The 17,305-nt window shown below is 40.8% G+C and overlaps 2 protein-coding genes across 10 annotated transcripts; both read left to right on the forward strand.

Annotated features, from left to right (window-relative positions):
• Window positions 1-647: 647 nt before the first annotated feature.
• On the forward strand, window positions 648-6,744 carry LOC147142105 (MICOS complex subunit Mic10-like). Its single transcript, XM_086041504.1, has 4 exons — window positions 648-761; window positions 6,274-6,321; window positions 6,397-6,506; window positions 6,593-6,744. The coding sequence occupies exons 1-4, from the start codon at window positions 701-703 to the stop codon at window positions 6,602-6,604; spliced, it is 231 nt and encodes a 76-aa protein (XP_085897630.1). The 5' UTR covers window positions 648-700; the 3' UTR covers window positions 6,605-6,744.
• A 651-nt stretch (window positions 6,745-7,395) lies between these two features.
• On the forward strand, window positions 7,396-16,031 carry nbl1 (NBL1, DAN family BMP antagonist). Of its 9 annotated transcripts, none has more exons than XM_086041495.1 (7): window positions 7,398-7,674; window positions 7,747-7,957; window positions 8,864-10,057; window positions 11,760-11,888; window positions 11,968-12,148; window positions 13,790-13,901; window positions 15,453-16,031. In XM_086041495.1, exons 4-7 carry the CDS (start codon window positions 11,765-11,767, stop codon window positions 15,729-15,731), a joined length of 696 nt encoding a protein of 231 aa, XP_085897621.1. In that variant the 5' UTR covers window positions 7,398-7,674; window positions 7,747-7,957; window positions 8,864-10,057; window positions 11,760-11,764; the 3' UTR covers window positions 15,732-16,031. The 9 variants fall into 9 exon arrangements, with proteins under 9 accessions (XP_085897627.1, XP_085897628.1, XP_085897621.1 ...); XM_086041496.1 differs by having other exon boundaries at window positions 9,720-10,057; XM_086041498.1 differs by lacking the exons at window positions 7,398-7,674; window positions 7,747-7,957 and adding an exon at window positions 8,583-8,603 and having other exon boundaries at window positions 8,864-8,963; window positions 9,720-10,057.
• The last annotated feature ends 1,274 nt before the right edge of the window (window positions 16,032-17,305 follow it).

The raw sequence follows: 17,305 nt of genomic DNA on the forward strand, positions 1-17,305 counted from the left end.
GAAAATAATTAATTAACCTGCCACTTAAGTCAGTTCTGTTTAATTAATTTATTTATTAAAGTATGCAAATATTATCACAAAACAGTATTAAATTCAGAGTACACTAATACGCGCCAGTTTCTGCAGCATCCATCCATCCATTATCTATACCGCTTGTCCTCACACGGGTCACGGGCGTGCTGGAGCCTATCCCAGATGTCATCGGGCAGTAGGCAGGGGACACCCTGAACTGGTTGCCAGCCAATCGCAGGGCACACAAATATCTGTACTCACAATCACACCTAGGGCTAGTGTGCAATCAACCTACCATGCATGTTTTTGGAATGTGGGAGGGAACCGGAGTACCCGGAGAAAACCCACGCAGGCACAGGGAGAACATGCAAACTCCACACAGGAGGGCCGGGGCTGGGATCGAACTCGCGACAGCTGAACTGTGAGGCGGACGTGCTAACCAGTCGTTCACCATGCCGCCCTTTCTGCAGCATAGAGGGCTATTTATTATTTTTTTTAATAATGTATATATATTTATTGCAATACACATTCAACAAAATACATCAACGGCAAATAAATTACATAAACAACAAAGAAAAGAATAAATTCGCAGCGTAAATGTACGCTAAAGTACAGTTCTGTAACGTGAGGTGATGACCACGTGACATTTTACCTCTCGCGAGATTTGGAATCTTGGAGCGCAGGAAACATGGCGGGGGAACATGAACGGAAGTGGGACCGGTGCCTGGCAGACACCGCAGTGAAAACTGGTAAATATCAGTTTTAACATTTTGCAAACCGGACTTTACTGTAACATACTTAGTATTTTAGTTAGCATGGAAATAATTTTTGGTCGAGCGAAATGCTGACATGACGCCTTTTTGTAGGACATTGGCTTGACCACTGTGCGTGTGACACTTAACTGAGGTCAACTTAATAGAAATGCATTCGCTGAGGATCTTACGGAAGATCGAAATTGACCGAATACATAGTTTTTAATAACAATGTATCCGTTGCTTTATTTTCTCCGCACATTATTAATCAGTATTCTATAGAGGATCATGTGTTGCCTTGGATGGCAAATCAACTCAGATGAAATATAGAAAAGTATGAATTACAGTCTTCTTCCCACTTTATTAGACACGACAGTACTGTATTAGGTGGTACACGCTGAGCAAGCCCAGTCTGAATTGCCATGAAATTAACATTTCAAACAATAACGTATTTCTTTTTTTAGGGAGAGAAAAAATGATTGAGAAGTCTCCCATGTGTCTGATGTCGGTTTAAATTAAAATGCACATTCTTTTAACAACCTTGCACCGTAAATGAACGACATATGCGCTATTTGCATCAGGTCCAGCACTCAAATGAGGGTCTTCCTCCAGATGCTACTTGCTCAAAGTGTCCTCACAGAAAAGCACTGTGCAACTAAACTCAGTTGACACTGGATGCAATTAAAACTTAACTGTACCTCATTCATTTGTTCAAGGCCACAGCAAAGCCCAAACAGTCCAGCCCTAATCTAATATGAATCACATGCATACTTCCTGTCCACTAGAGACAATAGCATCTGGCTTGTTGCTGCCTTCAAAGTGCACTTAGAGCTCTGGCTTGAAGAGTGTACTGCTGTCTGTGATTGCCTCCGCTATAAAAGTCATGGTCATGCTGATCGCTCTTTTCTTTGTACATTAGCAGGACCGAGAAGAAAATCTGTGAAGGGGTACAGCTTGAAGCCATAAAATGTTTTTGCAGATCTAGGAATTATTTTACATTTTTGTTAACACTGTGATGTGATACAACAAATCTTAAGAATGACAAAATGAACGCCCTATACAGTGTGCAAATGAAAGTAGTTTGGTCTTTACCGCTGGAACAGTTTTCTACTTATTTTGTTCTTCTGAAGTGTTGTTTCCTTGGCCTTCTCATTATTGTTAATAATAGAACCTGATACAAAGAAATTCAGAGGTCACAAGTTTATCGTCCATGGAGGCGCCACTTTATTTAATTTTGTATATGAGTCTTTGTAATTTAGCCACGTATGAGCATGGCACATGGTGCTCCATATGTGCTATCAAATGTATTGAAAATGATGAGTATCTTTTTAGAATTCATATTTTCCAGAGCTGGGCATTTTACTCAAATTTACCAGTCTGTTTATCACATTTGGTCTGCAGCCAGGGTACCCTTCCGTCGTCCGTCTATCCGCATTTTGGTCCAGTCCGGACCACATAGTAATCGCAGAAAGGCCGGTCCGCCTATCATTTTAAACGAGCTTCCGTTAGCATTTACGTCAGGGGCGGAGCCATGGGTGGGCCACTCAGATTTACAGACTGCCCACCCAGTGAAATTCATGAAAAAATATATACTTTTACATTTTTGTGAAATTGTGTGTTTTTTTTAATTGAATATTAAGAATGGCATAATTGCAGTTGTCTAAGGAAGATCTGAACTTCATATTATTCGGTTTGTCAATTTATTTGAATATATGATGTATCGGGAAGTGAGAGGAATATTCAGGCCCACCGTGATTTTTCCAGGCCCACCCATTAGCCACATTTTGGCTCCGCCCCTGATTTACGTTTACCAACTTCCACCAACTTTCACTCACTCGCACCCCCTGTCATAGACGGAATGTCCAGCTCTGATATTTTCTATGGCGTATGAGACTGTACAGTATGTGCGGGGAGAGAAAAGGATATTGAAGCAACATTTTAAGAAGATAATTTGTCTAATCTTCAGTAAAATTGTAAAAATTGTTCTTGTGTTCAATGAGAAATGAGTAACAAGCTTATTTTTCAAAGGGAGTTTTCGCCCTTATCTTGACTACCGTATATATTCTAAGAATGAATCATTCATACTTTCTGGATGAGAGACGCTTGTATAAACTCTTTCCGACCTCTGAAATGACTCCAGGTCAAATCTTCTTGACACCCCGTTGTTTAACTATCGTACTCGTAAATGACGCCAAACTCGTTTCACATAGCGCCAGCGCCACGACCAGCTTGACGGAGACGGTAGAACAAGCGCAGTGTACGCTGGGACGAATGGAAAATGGTGAAATACTTAGACTGGCAAACAATCCACTTGACTCTGCGTGACGCCACCATCGGCACAATAAAATTCGCTTCTTGCCGGGAGGAAAACATCTGCATTCTTTGAGCTCACTCTAGCAAACTGCCAGCTGTGCATAAGTGCCTCTCGTGGTCCAAGCAACTCTGTAGCATATGTGCTGCTAATGCCGTCGGTTAAGATGGTGCATCTTATGCAATTTGCGAAAATATTGTCGGGTGTGGCTAGCGTTAAGTTAGCTATTGTTGCTACGTGCTACAAAATATTAACGTTTGTTTCGTAACTTCAGTTTTTGTTGTTTGTTTTTACCCAAGAGCGGTTGCCTTGGTTGCCTTGGTTCAGTTCAACTGAATTCCTGTGATTGAAAATGAACATCTTATTGGTGGAATTCTGAGAGGATAAACAAATATCTAACAATAGGGCAGGGTGCACTGTGAACCCGGTGAGGATTTTCAGGCCCGTGGCTTGTATATTTTTTGCTGCCACGCAAATCTTTTCATTATAGCCAGACAAAGAAGAGCTGATTCAAAGGGACATGTTGATTTGCTCTCATATTTTCCTACGAGTATCGCGATGAAAATCAGCGCTTGGCACGAGAGCAAAGCGAGAGCGAGGTCCAACCAAACATGGAGCATTAAGTTGAGCAAAATATTTGTGTGAAAAGGATGCATGTGGTTTAATGTTGATCTGGACTAATAATGAAGATGAGCTTTTTTTTTGTCTTTTTTGTTTGACTTTGCTAAAGCTGTGTAATCAAAAACAGTCCATGGGTTCTGGTTGAAGAACATCGGTCATGCCGCATAGCTCTCTGAATCCAATTAAGAGTCGAGAGGGGCCCAAATGGCTCCTTTTTTTTATATGTTTTCTGTGCTGGCTGGCCTGCCACTGGGTGCGGCATGGCCTGCACATTCCTCCTCAAAGGTCCTCTCCGGTCCGAGACAAAACAAGCGTGGTGATTTTTGTGCCACTGCCCGACCGTTTTCATGGCTACGCCGCATGGGACTGACACCGCAGCACTCTATTCCTTACCTTCATGTGCAGCCTTTTGACCTGGCCTCTGCCTCAACCCCACACACTCCTTTGGCACCTTTTCAGTGTTTTATGCTCTTGTTTATGCTGCCTTCCTGTTCCTCACGAGCGACGTCTTGCTTGTTTGTGTTTTCATTAGGGACAAGGCTCTGGACTGAGACCAATTGGGGCACCCAGGCAACCTAATTTTTCAATGGTACGCTTAAAAAAAAAAAAAAAGAGGTTGCAACGTATAAGAATGATTGACAACTTGTTGAATGTTAAAGCCAGATATGCTCATAAGTAATAACCAACACTCTGACACAGAGCAGTTCAAGTACCTATACTTTTGAGTAAGTTACATGTTTTGTGGAATTGTGATTCAAGGAAAGAACTTTATGATGACCAAATTGTTAGTTAATCATTTGCCAGTCATTATTACCTAAACTGACAGTCAGTAATTTTGTTGAAAACAATGAACCTATAAAATGCAATACAGTGGAAAATTTGGGTGCACCTAACTTTTGTGCTGGTGGTCCAAAGAAAAAAAATTGGGCACACGCACCAGTGAAACCAGTGTAAAAAGTTACTCTAGAGTTACTCTCATCACAGCAGAGTATGGTGGATCCAAAACAGTTTTCCCTTAACCTTTTTAGCTCAAGACCCAATCTAGAAATGCGGTTCCTCTCTGGAACTTTATTTCTATAGCACTTTAACAATAGCGGCAACAGTAACAAAGTGTTGTACATAAAAGATAATGATTAAAATAATAATGCAGTCATAAATAATGAAATAACATTCGTTTCAAATTAAAATACACAACAGCTGTTAATAGATGAGAGGAATAAGATTAAAGTCTCCATTGGCCAGTATAAGGGTACCAGGGCGTGATTTTTGCAATCACAGCTTGCATAAAGTCACTTTTTGAAAGTAAACAAAAAACAACTGTAGTTTGCTAACAGCTGAGAGTTTGACCCGAGAACATCCAGAATGACTGGTTCAATTCTCCTGTCCCATTTAATCACCTCTCTTGCCTCACTTACTTCATTTTAGCACCAGTTCTCATCACTCTTCTCATCTCCTCTAGGATGCATTGAGCTCCACTTAATTTTTTTTTTTTTTTACATTAGGCTCATGCCGGCCGACTATCTCACTGGGCAGCCATTTTAACCACGCCCAAAATCAAAAATGAAAAACAGCTTAAAGTGGAGGTCAACCCCCAAATTGTCTTGACAAAAATATTTTTTATGCACCCCACTAGTCTAGACACGGCGTTCTGATTACAATTGCATTTGTGGAATATCAGTTAAGAAGCAAAATGCACCTGTTTTTATCCATCTCAGGGGGTGGCCGTTGTCACTTGCTGTCAACTGAAAATGACATCACAGTTGCTCAGAGCTCTGGTAACAACCAATCACAGCTCACCTGTTTTCTGAAGCTGTGATTGGTTGTTACCTGAGCCCTGACCAGTTGTGATGTACTTTTCAGTCAACAGAAGTGACAAATGGCCGCCCCCTGAGATGGCTAAAAAAGGGCGTGTTTTGCTGCTTAACTCAGATTCCACAAACACAATATTAATCAGAATATCAAGTTTAGACGAGTGGGGCTGCATAAAACATATTATTGTAAATTATTTTTCTTTTTGGTTGACTTCCGCTTTAACACTGTATTTACACAATTTAGTACAAAATAGTTCTGCCTTTTCACATTTCCAGAAATTATCTTCATAATAGAAACAAATCTGTGCATTAGTTTTACCGGGACTTTAAAAATTTTACTTTGCGTCTTGAACCTAAGTTATGTTTTCCCCATAACCATTAAAAAATATTCATAATTCTTCATTTTAAGTGAGTCAAAGGTAGTGTATCAGTTTTGGAGTTGGGTGAGTGACAACCAAAAATGAAGTTGAAAAAGTTCCTCAAAATCCATCATGGCAAATAGCAGTGGTCCAGGTTCTTGACGTTGTGCTGGTTAAACATTGTGCTTTGTCAAAACAAAACAAAAAATGAAAAATAGTTCTGGGTCTGTACAGAAAGGAGTATGATTCCCGATCCAGTCAACAGTTTTAGGAAGTCTGTTCCATTTCCATTTCCATTGTGCCAGATACTTTGAGACCGGATCAAACATAATCACGCCACCTCTGTTCTTGAGTTGAGTCACTGCAGTCAAGTTGTTCATGCTGTCTATTTTTCTTCTCTTTTGCAGTAACTGGCCTGGGCGTGGGGATCGTCTTCTCTGTCCTTCTCTTTAAACGTAAGTCATCAGTGTAAAGAGAACCAGGCTCTCCTCATTTAGGTGATGAATGAATGTTTTTGTTCTCCCCGCAAGGACGCACATGGCCCGTCTCGTTCGGCGCAGGTTCGGGTTTGGGCATGGCCTATTCCAACTGCCAGAATGACTTCAGGTCGCCGTACTTGATTCATGGCCACGTGGTAAAGGTGAGCGTACGGTGCGAGGAAGTGTTGGTGTTGACGGTTGTTTGCACATGCACACCTCAGGCTACATGATTTCTGTTTCCTCTCAGGACCAGCAGTGAAGGATTAAGGGAGGATGCGGGCAGATCCACCACATAAGCATCTGTTTCGTGTTGCCCTCTTGATGTGGCTCTGCCACTTATGCCCACTGTTGTCCTGCTTGGGCCACTCGATGTATATTTAATAAAGTGACGAAAGAGGATTCTTTGTATCTCTTTGTCTGTTTTTGGACGCGTGAAATGTGATTTGGGCGTAGGAGGTAATATTGTGTGTTAATGAGCCCGGAGACTTGACCTCCTGCTGTTTTGGAATGAAGGCCAGGTTCAGCATCTGCAGCCCGGTTGGAGTGTGGGAGGAGAAAGAGTTTATGTGAAATATTATGAAATAAAAGCAAAGAAAATTGCTCGCTTGAGGGATTGGTGGGGCGTTAGAGGGGGGGGGACATATTTGTGGATATGGATAAAATGACGTAAAGTAGAAATGAATGTTACATTTTTTTTTTATACATACAGTACATTGTTTCTCTTGAGCTGTTCTCTATGTAAATAGAACTACATTTTAATCTCCAAAGTTGTTGGTTGACTTCCAAGTCATTTTCAACACAATTTCCCTTTAGGAAAGACAGTAAGTAAAGCGAATTAATTCATTCATAACTGAAGGAAGCTATTGCTATCGTAAAACCTACACTAACCGCACGGAAAGTGTTTGGTAAACATTTTTTTTAAATCAACTTTAATTGACCTTAAATTGCATTACCTTTGACGTAGTGAGCAGCCAGATCCTTTCCATTTCCAGTTGTATTGATTAATTACATCTTGAGCCGTGTCCCAATTTTTCTCCACACTTTGGGTTTCTGTGAAGAAAGTGCCGTCTGTGTGTCACTTGCCAAAGCATCATGAGGTCGACGTGGCTTGTGTAATCACTGGCACCGTGTGCTCCTCATCAAGATTGAGTGCATGTCCTCAGACCACTCCTGCGTTTGCAAGCTTGTCCGATTGAAGAGGAAGAAGACAAAGAGCGAATTTTAGTGTGGACGTCAGTTGACGTTTAGCCCCCCGCTGAGGCAGAATCCGCGGAATGTAAAAGAAGGCCTTTTTTTTTTGGACTGGAGCTGGGGTCTTATTGCTAACAGGTGAGTCCAACACTTTTTCATCTAAGGGTGCTTGACGAAGTGTTCATTTTCCTTCTTTATCATGCTTTTCAGTTGAAGCCCCCACATTCCAGCACACAAAGGAACGGTGCTCTCATAGGTCATTGACTTCAACGGCGGTGTTGCGCAGAAAGCATGTCAGATATTGAGGCTATCGCTCATCCCCTGTTCATTGAAATATGCTTTTGCTAATTAAACGGATAAGGCCGCTCATGAACTCCAGCCAGGCTATACACCTGTGCAGTGCGGGAACTTGGGGTGACAGGTGAGATGAATGTGTTAAGCCAGGCTATCTTTTTATATCAAGTGCATGAGGGGTCACTTTCCTTACTTTGCAAGTTGTTAGATGTTTGTGTAGTCAGCCATATGTTGGATCCTCAGGTTACACTGGGAGCAATTTGGAAAAAAAAAACATTTCTGTTGAGTTAGACTTTTATGATTAAAATTAAAATTGGTGTGTGCGGAGCCAGAACGTGGGCCTGGAAAAATCAGGGTGGGCCTGAATATTTCCCTCACTGACCACAATCCTCCTGTCCCGACACATCGTATATTGAAATTAAATGACAAACTGAATAATATGTTCAGATCAGCCTTAGGCAACCACAATTATGCCATTCTTAATATTCAATCAAATAAAAAACGAAACACAAATTCCAAATAATTTCATAATTTTTAAATTAATTTAATTTAAAGTTTTTTGTTTTTTTTCATGAATCTTACAGGGTGGGCAATCTGTCAATCTGGGTGGCCATGTGCACACCCATGGCTCCGCCCCTGATGTTGATTCCAAAATTGCAGCCAGTTGTTTATTCTGGCACGTTAAGTTTTTTTTCTCCACAGTTTACCTCTTAAAATTCCAAAGACTTGCCATTTTATTACGATTGGACTCATCTGTGTGCAGCCCCCAATAGGTCAGTACTCTCAATATCTACAAACAAAAAGAAAGCTATCATAGTCGGAATTAAGAGGATTAGTGCTGGCTTTTCCATTAACATTGTAACTAACCATGGGCATACAGTTGTAAATTCTATTTCATTTTATGCACAGATGGGAAGTAACGAAGTATAAATTCTTCGTTACTGTACTATTTTTTTTCCCAGTACTTTGTAATTCACATTAGCAATAGCTAACAGTATTAGCTTCTAACCAGCAGCACATACTTGATCTCTAGGTGAAGTTGTCGGCTGCATTTACGGGCTTGGTGATGAAGTGCTGCCTCCACAAGGAAAAACGTAGTTCATACTTTTTAGACTTGACGCTTCAGTCAACAGGTAAACCCATACCTTTGCAACTAGTCGCCTGTGCTCGCCATTTGTCAATAGATGGAATATTTTTAAACTTTCTGTGGCTATATAGCCGCTGTCTGTTAGGCTGGATTTCCCCTTCTGTAATATGGATACCCCATAGAATATTTTTGTCTATGTGGATACCTGCGGCCTCGCTGCCTCTGCCCCCACCGCCCCCCTTCGCAAGCCTCTGCTGCCGGTTCATTGTAACGTTTATTCAAACAAAATGCAATGGATATGTTTAACTAGCTGAAATAGTAGTTATGTTTGACATCTTCATTCACTGAGAACTGGAAAGACTTGACAATCAAAATGTTATTGTACTTTAAAAGTGAGCGGTAGCCTAAAAGTGAACAGTCTCCTATTATCTGTAGTATATAGACGCTCATTCTAATATGGTTTAAATGGTTTAATGCAACTAGATTGTGGCAGTGTACCTCATAAATTGTCCAGCGAGCCCGTCGAGTTTTTATTTGTATTATTTTGGCTATATGATTGAAACGCTGGTGGTGGTGTGTATAAAACATTTTCCTTGAACGTCACATGTTGTAAAGCGTGACTAATCCGTGTTATCTGGCCGGATCACCACTTGTCTTGATCTTCCTCGCCTCGCCTTTAACTTTAAAAGAACCTTTTTCAAACTGGACATTCAAGCCCCCTCACAGCAGGAGCTCCGTCTGCTCGACTGCGAGCTTCTTTCTCTTTTTTTTTCTTCTTTTCTTTCCTTTTTAACAACCACAGCTTGGAAAGAGCTTTTCAGCCGCCTTTAACGTGGGACTTGACTCGGGCTGGAGGAGGACGAAAGAAAGAGAGAAGAAGAGGAGGAAGGGGAGGGACGGAGCGGGCTGATGGAGCCTGACATGAGATAGCAGCGCACGGCCCATCTCGATCCTCATCCTCCTCCTTCTTTCCTCGGACCCCGGACACGCTGCCGACGCTGCTGGATAATGTGACTGCTATATGGCATAGCAGGCTCGGATGTACCACCACAGAGCAGGACACGCTCCTTATTTGCTTTAAATAACAATCAAAACACTTTTTTTTTATTTCCTGGGAGACGGCGTTGACGTGCAGCAACGGTAAGCCCTGCTACTAGTACTTTTTTTTACTTTTTTTCGTATTGGTGACTTGTGATTTGTTAACCACAGTATTAATTCCTTATTCGGTGACATACACATACGTTCGATCGATAAATGTACTTTTATGATAAATGTACTTTGAAAAAAAAATCCTTGAAATAAAATGTTATCTCTTCATGTTATTTTATCTCATCATGTTTATCTTGGTTGCTATTGAGCTCTTAGATATGTGTATGAAGCTTCAAAATTAGTTTTCATGATATTACTATTTGGAGCAAACTGTGTGCTGTGATTGTGAAGCTACAGTGGAACCTCCAAAGTCGAACAAACCAAAAGTCAACCATAATTTGGAGTTGAAATCCCACGTGAGGTGTCAATAAATCTCCAGAGACTTCATTTAAAGGCTTGGGTCGTTTTTTATTTATTTTTTTCCTGTGCCGTTTTTTTCCATTTCTTTTTATCATTTCAAAAGCAACTATTAATACAATTACAGATGAGTGTGCTGCTAACCATAGTCCCGTAAAACAAAACGTACGGATCGAAAGTAATCTGTCTGCGCAGTAAAATATGACCATGAATTAAATATGTTAACAATCAATTACATTAACAAATTAATTTCACCAATCAGATGTTATCACAAATAGCATGTAGCTGAATGCATAATGGATAATAACTAGCACGAAAATGTCCAAGGAAGCTTACAAACGAAAAGTATATTTCGTATTCACTTTCTATTTCACAACCGACAGTGTTGCCGCAAACAATTTCTTAAACAAGTTCATACTGATGAAACAAACCCTATAGGCCTAAATTCAAGATGAGTGTCAAAAGTATACCTGCCTACGGAAGTACTGTACAATAAAGCTATATTAATTCCAGCATTACCTATGATACCTGCGAAAAGAGCTTCCTGTTTCCTTTCCATCAGTTTTCTGTAAGGCGTTTTCAAAGGGTGAATTGTACTTTATTCTATTGAACAACTATAGACTTTTAGATAGTGACAATTGTTAAAATGCGAAAACATTTCCTGCAGACCCAGTGATTCTCAAAATGTGGTATGCAGCCTCACTCTGTAAGTACGCAAGAATCAGTGGCTAAAATGTTACAGTGGCTTACGGAAATATATGAAATCTCTCTCATTTTTGAACACCTTTCTGTAGTATGCTACTGTTCATTAGTGTGTATTATGTAAAAGGTTTGAGCACCAATGTCGATAACTTTTTTTTTTTTTTAATCAATGTGACAGTTTTCTGGGGCCCCGAATTTTTTTCGGTTTTAGTTGTGGTGGTGTGGGGTGAGGGGTATTGATTATTATCAGAATAAAATGCTTTAAGAGGTTTTACTGATCATCAAGCAGGCACATGTCTCAGCAAATGTCCTTTCAATTCGTGTTTGACCTAAAGTCATGTCTGTTGTGTTTTTTCTCTTTACGCGCACAGTATACAGTACATTACTGTTACCATGTAAAACATGATATATTTTTAGTATGATAGTTTGGGGACCTCTTGGAAGACAACAACGTATTAGTATTTTAAACATATTTGCATTGGGTTAGCCTGTGTCTGCCGCATAGAGGAGAGTACCAAAAACAGCGCAGCAGGAGAAACGTGTTAAAACCGAAGCTTGTAAAAGACTTGACAGGCTGAGGCATTTTTAAAGAGGGAGGTGAGGCTTTCCTTCTTCCAACTTTTGGTCTTTTTAGGGACAATGGGAGTCGAGTCCACCCTAATGTTCTCGCTGCAGCTGGTGATTTACATCATTGCGGAGCATGCCTGTGTCAGTTGTTATACATCACAAACAAGGCCAAGCATCTTTGGAAAGTTAGCAGCAGGTTTGTTTGGGGTGAATAACATCAGGCCACAAGAGTTTGGCCACAGTTGGTAACACACTGCTGTGTCGTGCCCCTTTAGGTGCAGTCATGTGGCAGACCGTTCCCATTTGCTGCGCCCTGTTTGCATTGTATGCTGCGGCACCGCCCGCGCACATCAACCGCCTGGCGCTGTTCCCTGACAAGAGCGCCTGGTGCGAGGCCAAGAACATCACGCAGATAGTCGGGCACACTGGATGTCAACCTCGCTCTATTCAAAACAGGTCAGAGAGAGACCCCTCCCTACTCTGCGTGCTTCCTTGCTTCTATCTGATCATCTCTACATAGTCTTTAAAACTAGAAACTGAGGTTGGCTATTTTCTAAAATATTTTCTAAAACAAACAACAACAGAAAACCCTCATGCAAATTGTATTCAAGGTTAATGATTTTGCATGTTGCTGTATATTGCAAGCACATTGTCTTTTATTGCTTCTCTGATTCTCCCAATAAAACTGCCTCCAGTAGAAGCCAGCAAAATCTGATTGAAGAGTCATTTTTAATATGTTAACCATTTACCGCATGCATTGACGCTGTTATATAAAAACAATAATGCGGCACCAACTGCTGGTTTTAGCTTGCCTATACATACCAATTAAATTATAATATGCTCTTTCTGTCTGACAAACACCATTTGCGAATCATTATAAAATGTCGCAACTGAATTGAAATTGTATCTGGAAATTGTCTTTGCAAATAGTGGCAGTGTTTATTTGCTTAAGTTTTTTTGGAACAATTTTCAAGAGAGAGAAACTTATTGTAGATTGTCTGCACAACTGTAATACACGAGAAAAGAGTTTCTCTTATTATTTCAGTAGCAAATAAAAAGGAAAAAACTTTCACACTTATCCAGAAGTGAGATACAGATCTGGTTCGCGGGCTTGAGTGTATACAGTCCAAAATGGAGTCATAACAATCACACTCTTTTTTTGAAAGATATGTGCGGCAAAAAAATCACACATTTGTGTCGTCAAGACAATATGTGGCCTCCTGAGACTCGAGGCTGGAAAACAGGAAAGTCACCAATACCGAAACATCATACAGGGTGCATAAATGCAATACATGGAATTATACAATAACCTTTATGTAAATGCATATTCTTAGATATTTGAGCTTGGCATGCAAATCTCTTATATGACATTCCTGTGGAAATTATGAGCTTTAAAGGGGGAAGTCAACCCAGACATATTTTTTTCAAGAATATGTTCTATGCAAACCCACTAGTTGAAACAAAGCATTCTGATAAATATTGCGTTTGTGGAACAAGAGTTAATCCACCCATTTTTAGCCATCTCCGGGGGCGGCCATTTTGTCACTTCAGTCGACTGAAAATGACATCACAACTACAATTACAGATAGATACACAAGCAGACTTTGAATAATAGTGAAATTGGATAATTGGTTATGAATCACTGTCCAAGCAGATGCTTCCAGATTATAGACCTCCCTCTATCTGTATATCCTTGTCCGCAATTTGCAAAGCTACAACGAAAAAATTGTGATTTCCAACCAATTTGGTGCAAGGTGAGTAAATTATTGAATTTCCTTTAATTGGTAGTTTTTTTGAATTTACTATAAATAATGTGATTTTATTAATCTATCAATGCCAGTTACGTGTAGTGATGGGCAGAACAATGAAATGTTTTTTTTCCCACCAGATGACAGAAGGTAAATTAACCTGTGAAACCACTTTTTGTTTGATGTTGGTGGTTTGCTGGTGTGCCCGCGCCGTCTTGGCTTCTCGACGCATCATCGGGTTGAGTGATGTGATGTGATTTCAGCGAGTTTTTTTTTTTTTTTTTTCTGTCCCACTTGGATGCGTACGTCGGAATGCCACAGGAGGTAACGCCCTGTGTCTTCCTTGCAGAGCTTGCCTGGGCCAGTGTTTCAGCTACAGCGTTCCCAACACGTTCCCACAGTCGACGGAGTCTTTGGTGCACTGCGACTCCTGCATGCCTGCCCAGACTCAGTGGGAAGTGGTAAGAGTTGATGCATGTTTGTTCGCTGACTTTTGGTTGGTCGTCTCACGCGGAAACTTCCGGGCCAGCACGTTCAGTACTCTACAAAGTGCAAACCAAAATGGCGCATTCGTTCCCGTACTCGTTGACAATGTTAATCCGCGTTCTATGCTCGTCGACAGTTGATTGTACCTCGGAGACAGGAATCCAGTCTTGCGACAACAAAGGCTGCGGAGTAAGCACTTTGGAGGGCTGCCGTGTAGACTAGACGGGTGGGGGCACAGGTGAGGTCACCTCATGTTGCAGAGGGAAATAGTGCATCTCTTGGAAAGAACAACCGTTACCTGATCGAGTAGTCGCTTCGCTGCTCATATTGGATGTACTGAATGAGTGTGTGCATGTGAGAGCGAGTGAGTCCAACTCAACTCACATTTAATTATCCTCAAATGGATGTTTGTCTTCATGGTTATGATTATTGTTGCATGACTTTAACTAGAGCTGGAAATAACAAAGGCAGATCTCTTGAAAGAGGATACCACTCACAGTTGCTTTGGCCCTCGCACTAGATCTCGATGAAACTGCTGAGTGATCGTTTTCAATGCACAATGCAAACAGTGAAGGGGCGTTGTGTGAGGTCTGGAGCGCCAGTTGGGCTTGTGCAACACCGAGGTTCACTTGGAATTTATACAGTGGGAAGTTCCGAAGTGGAACGTACCAAGAGTGGTCAAATTTGGGCTCACATCATAATGTTCTACAAAAATATGCATTGAATGTCAAATAAAACATGGAGTACAAACAATCGCCAGACTTGACATTGACAAATCTCATTTTTAAAGCGAGCAGATTGCAGCGGCATTTGTAGCTGCGGTAAAGAGAAGTGAAAATATACCTGTAAAATAATTCTTTTTAATAGAGTCAATATCACCATTAGGTGCCTTTAAAGTGGAAGTGAACCCAAACATATTTTTTACAAAAATGTGTTCCATGCAAGCCCACTAGTTGAAACAAGGCATTCTGATAAATATCGCGTTTGTGGAGAGTTAATCCACCCGTTTTTAGCCAACTCTGGGGGCGGCCATTTTGTCACTTCTGTCGACTGAAAATGACATCACAACTACTCAGGCCTCAGGTAACGACCAATCACAGCTCACCTGTTTTCTGAAGCTGAGCCATGATTGATCATTACCTGAGCCCTGAGTAGTTGTGATGTCATGTTCAGGCGACAGAAATGACAAAATGGCCACCCCCTGAGATGGTTAAAAACAGGTGTATTTTTCTGCTTAACTCATATTCCACAAACGCAACACTAATCAGAATGCCGCGTTTCAACTAGTGGGCCTGCTGGGAACATGTTCTTGAAAAAAAATGTTTGGGTTGTTTTTCTCTTTAAGACTTTAACATCCCCATTTCACCCCAAAATTATACTATATGCTATGAGAAGCTGTGATGTACCGTACTGCATTCACCTACACTTTCTATAAGAGCAGTTCATAGTTTCATAACTGAAAGGTACCAAGAATGAGTTCATGCGTGCACAGGTGACCCTTTTTTTTTTTTTTTTTTTTCGCACAGGTGACTCTTGAGTGCCCAGGGAACGAAGAGACTCCTCGCGTGGACAAGCTAGTGGAGAGGATCTTCCACTGCAGCTGCCAGTCCTGCAGCAAGGAAGGCGCCCAGGAGGGTGCCATGATGCAACTGTATCCGGCAGACAACAGCCTGGACCCCCCATCTTTAGCCGACACCGTGAGCGAGACTCACTCTCACCCGCCGCCCCATTCAGGCACACACTCGAAGCACGGCCACGCACACGCAGGCCATCACCCTCTTCCACACACGTCAGACGTTGGGTAGGTTCGACCCATCCTGCCGCTGTACTCTCCGCCCACTTTGCATCCGTCTTAATGGGTAGCGTTGCAGAAGCACTTTGAAGATATGGATTCACTTTGTGTTAAAAGCTGCAAATGCATTTACAAATTCATTTTATCCATTGTTAATAGATCGTCATTAACATAAAAGACTATAATTGCACTTGTTTTGTTTGCTGATTACATATGTGCGCATTTGTGTATCCACACACAGTCTGTTCATAAACTGTGGTATCTATCTACCCTTTATCTGTATTGGATACAATAAATTCTATTGTTGCGATAACTTTGATGTACGGTATTTATTTCTTACTCTGAGACCATGCAACACTGTACCAAATACAGCATGATTATACTGCAAATAATTAGAAATTCAACTTTCTGTTTAATAATAGTTAAAGGTAAAATAAATGATAAGGGTGTTTTTTTTCCATTTTGTTTTCAGGCTTTTAACTCATTCAGATCCGGATATTTTCAGACCCTATTTTATCCTAATGGTTGAAAAACATTGAAAAAAAATATAAAGAAGTTCCTGGGATTGAATGGCTGGACTGTGAAAAGACATTTAAAATGTGTATTTGGGATTGAATGAGTTAATTCCATACGACATAAATTTAATGTCAGGTTAGTTTCCCACTAGAGGGCGCTCATACTTAAAAAAAAAAAATCCTGGCCGGTTTAGGCGCTCAAATAGGGAGCAACGTCTGTCGTGTTCAGGGTCCTCATTTCATTTTTAAAACTGACGTATTTCAACCATAACTATAAAATTCCACTAGATGATAGTATGGCTCTTCAAACACCTTCCTCTTTTCTCCATTGGCCATCTTATGAAGGTGAGTAGTTTCTACTCTTTAGTTGTATGCAGTTGTGAGCTACCATGGTAGATTTTGTAAGACGTGTACCATTCTATAAAGAAAAGAAAACACTACAAAAAAAAACAACACAATATTAAGTAAGGCCAATCATAGTGTGTGAACTAAGATAGTCATTTGGAAATTTTACTGGCTGCACCATTCACCCCGCTTCAAAAAAGGACTTCAATATTTTCATTGCCGCTCCTAGTCGAAGTTTACTGTCGAGTAAACAGAAAACAAAGAGAGCTGCTGAGAGATGTTATAACAACCACATAACTTTGCCTTAAAACCCACTAGCTTATTGCTAACATGGTGGGAAATGCCATACACAAAATAACGAACATCGATGTGGACGTGTTATCATGCTTTAAGCGGAAGATTTTTGAACACCAACGTTGCAGCAGCACAATGTAGAAAGACAATAATTCAAGACTCACATGCATGTATGCTTTATCTTTTGCACACAAGTGATATGAGTGTTTTTAGTTATGAGAGTGGTCATGGAACGAGTATTAGATTTACATCTCAGGGTACCACAGTACAGTGATTTTAAAACATCAATAGTATGATGCATGCACCCCACCAGAGGACTTCATGTAAGGTGCAGGAGCCTGAGAAAAATTGAGAAGAAAAACGTTAAGGTAGTTTCAGTTTTGTTAAAGGTAGCATTGATGAATATTTTGTGTGATGGAGGAGACACTCTGGG

The sequence above is a fragment of the Filicampus tigris genome, chromosome 9 (genome assembly GCF_054856515.1).
Source record: "Filicampus tigris isolate MCC_2025a chromosome 9, RoL_Ftig_1.0, whole genome shotgun sequence".
Lineage (NCBI taxonomy): Eukaryota > Metazoa > Chordata > Actinopteri > Syngnathiformes > Syngnathidae > Filicampus > Filicampus tigris.

What these genes read in the sequence shown, in the direction of transcription:
- LOC147142105 (XM_086041504.1), top strand. Translation starts at nt 701, where the DNA reads ATGGCGGGGGAACATGAACGGAAGTGGGACCGGTGCCTGGCAGACACC. An exon ending in AGACACCGCAGTGAAAACTG is followed by an intron (nt 762 to 6,273) that starts GTAAATATCAGT and finishes TCTCTTTTGCAG; the next exon opens with TAACTGGCCTGGGCGTGGGG. An exon ending in CTCTGTCCTTCTCTTTAAAC is followed by an intron (nt 6,322 to 6,396) that starts GTAAGTCATCAG and finishes TCTCCCCGCAAG; the next exon opens with GACGCACATGGCCCGTCTCG.
- nbl1 (XM_086041495.1), top strand. Translation starts at nt 11,765, where the DNA reads ATGGGAGTCGAGTCCACCCTAATGTTCTCGCTGCAGCTGGTGATTTAC. An exon ending in CCTCGCTCTATTCAAAACAG is followed by an intron (nt 12,149 to 13,789) that starts GTCAGAGAGAGA and finishes TCTTCCTTGCAG; the next exon opens with AGCTTGCCTGGGCCAGTGTT. An exon ending in CCCAGACTCAGTGGGAAGTG is followed by an intron (nt 13,902 to 15,452) that starts GTAAGAGTTGAT and finishes TTTTTCGCACAG; the next exon opens with GTGACTCTTGAGTGCCCAGG.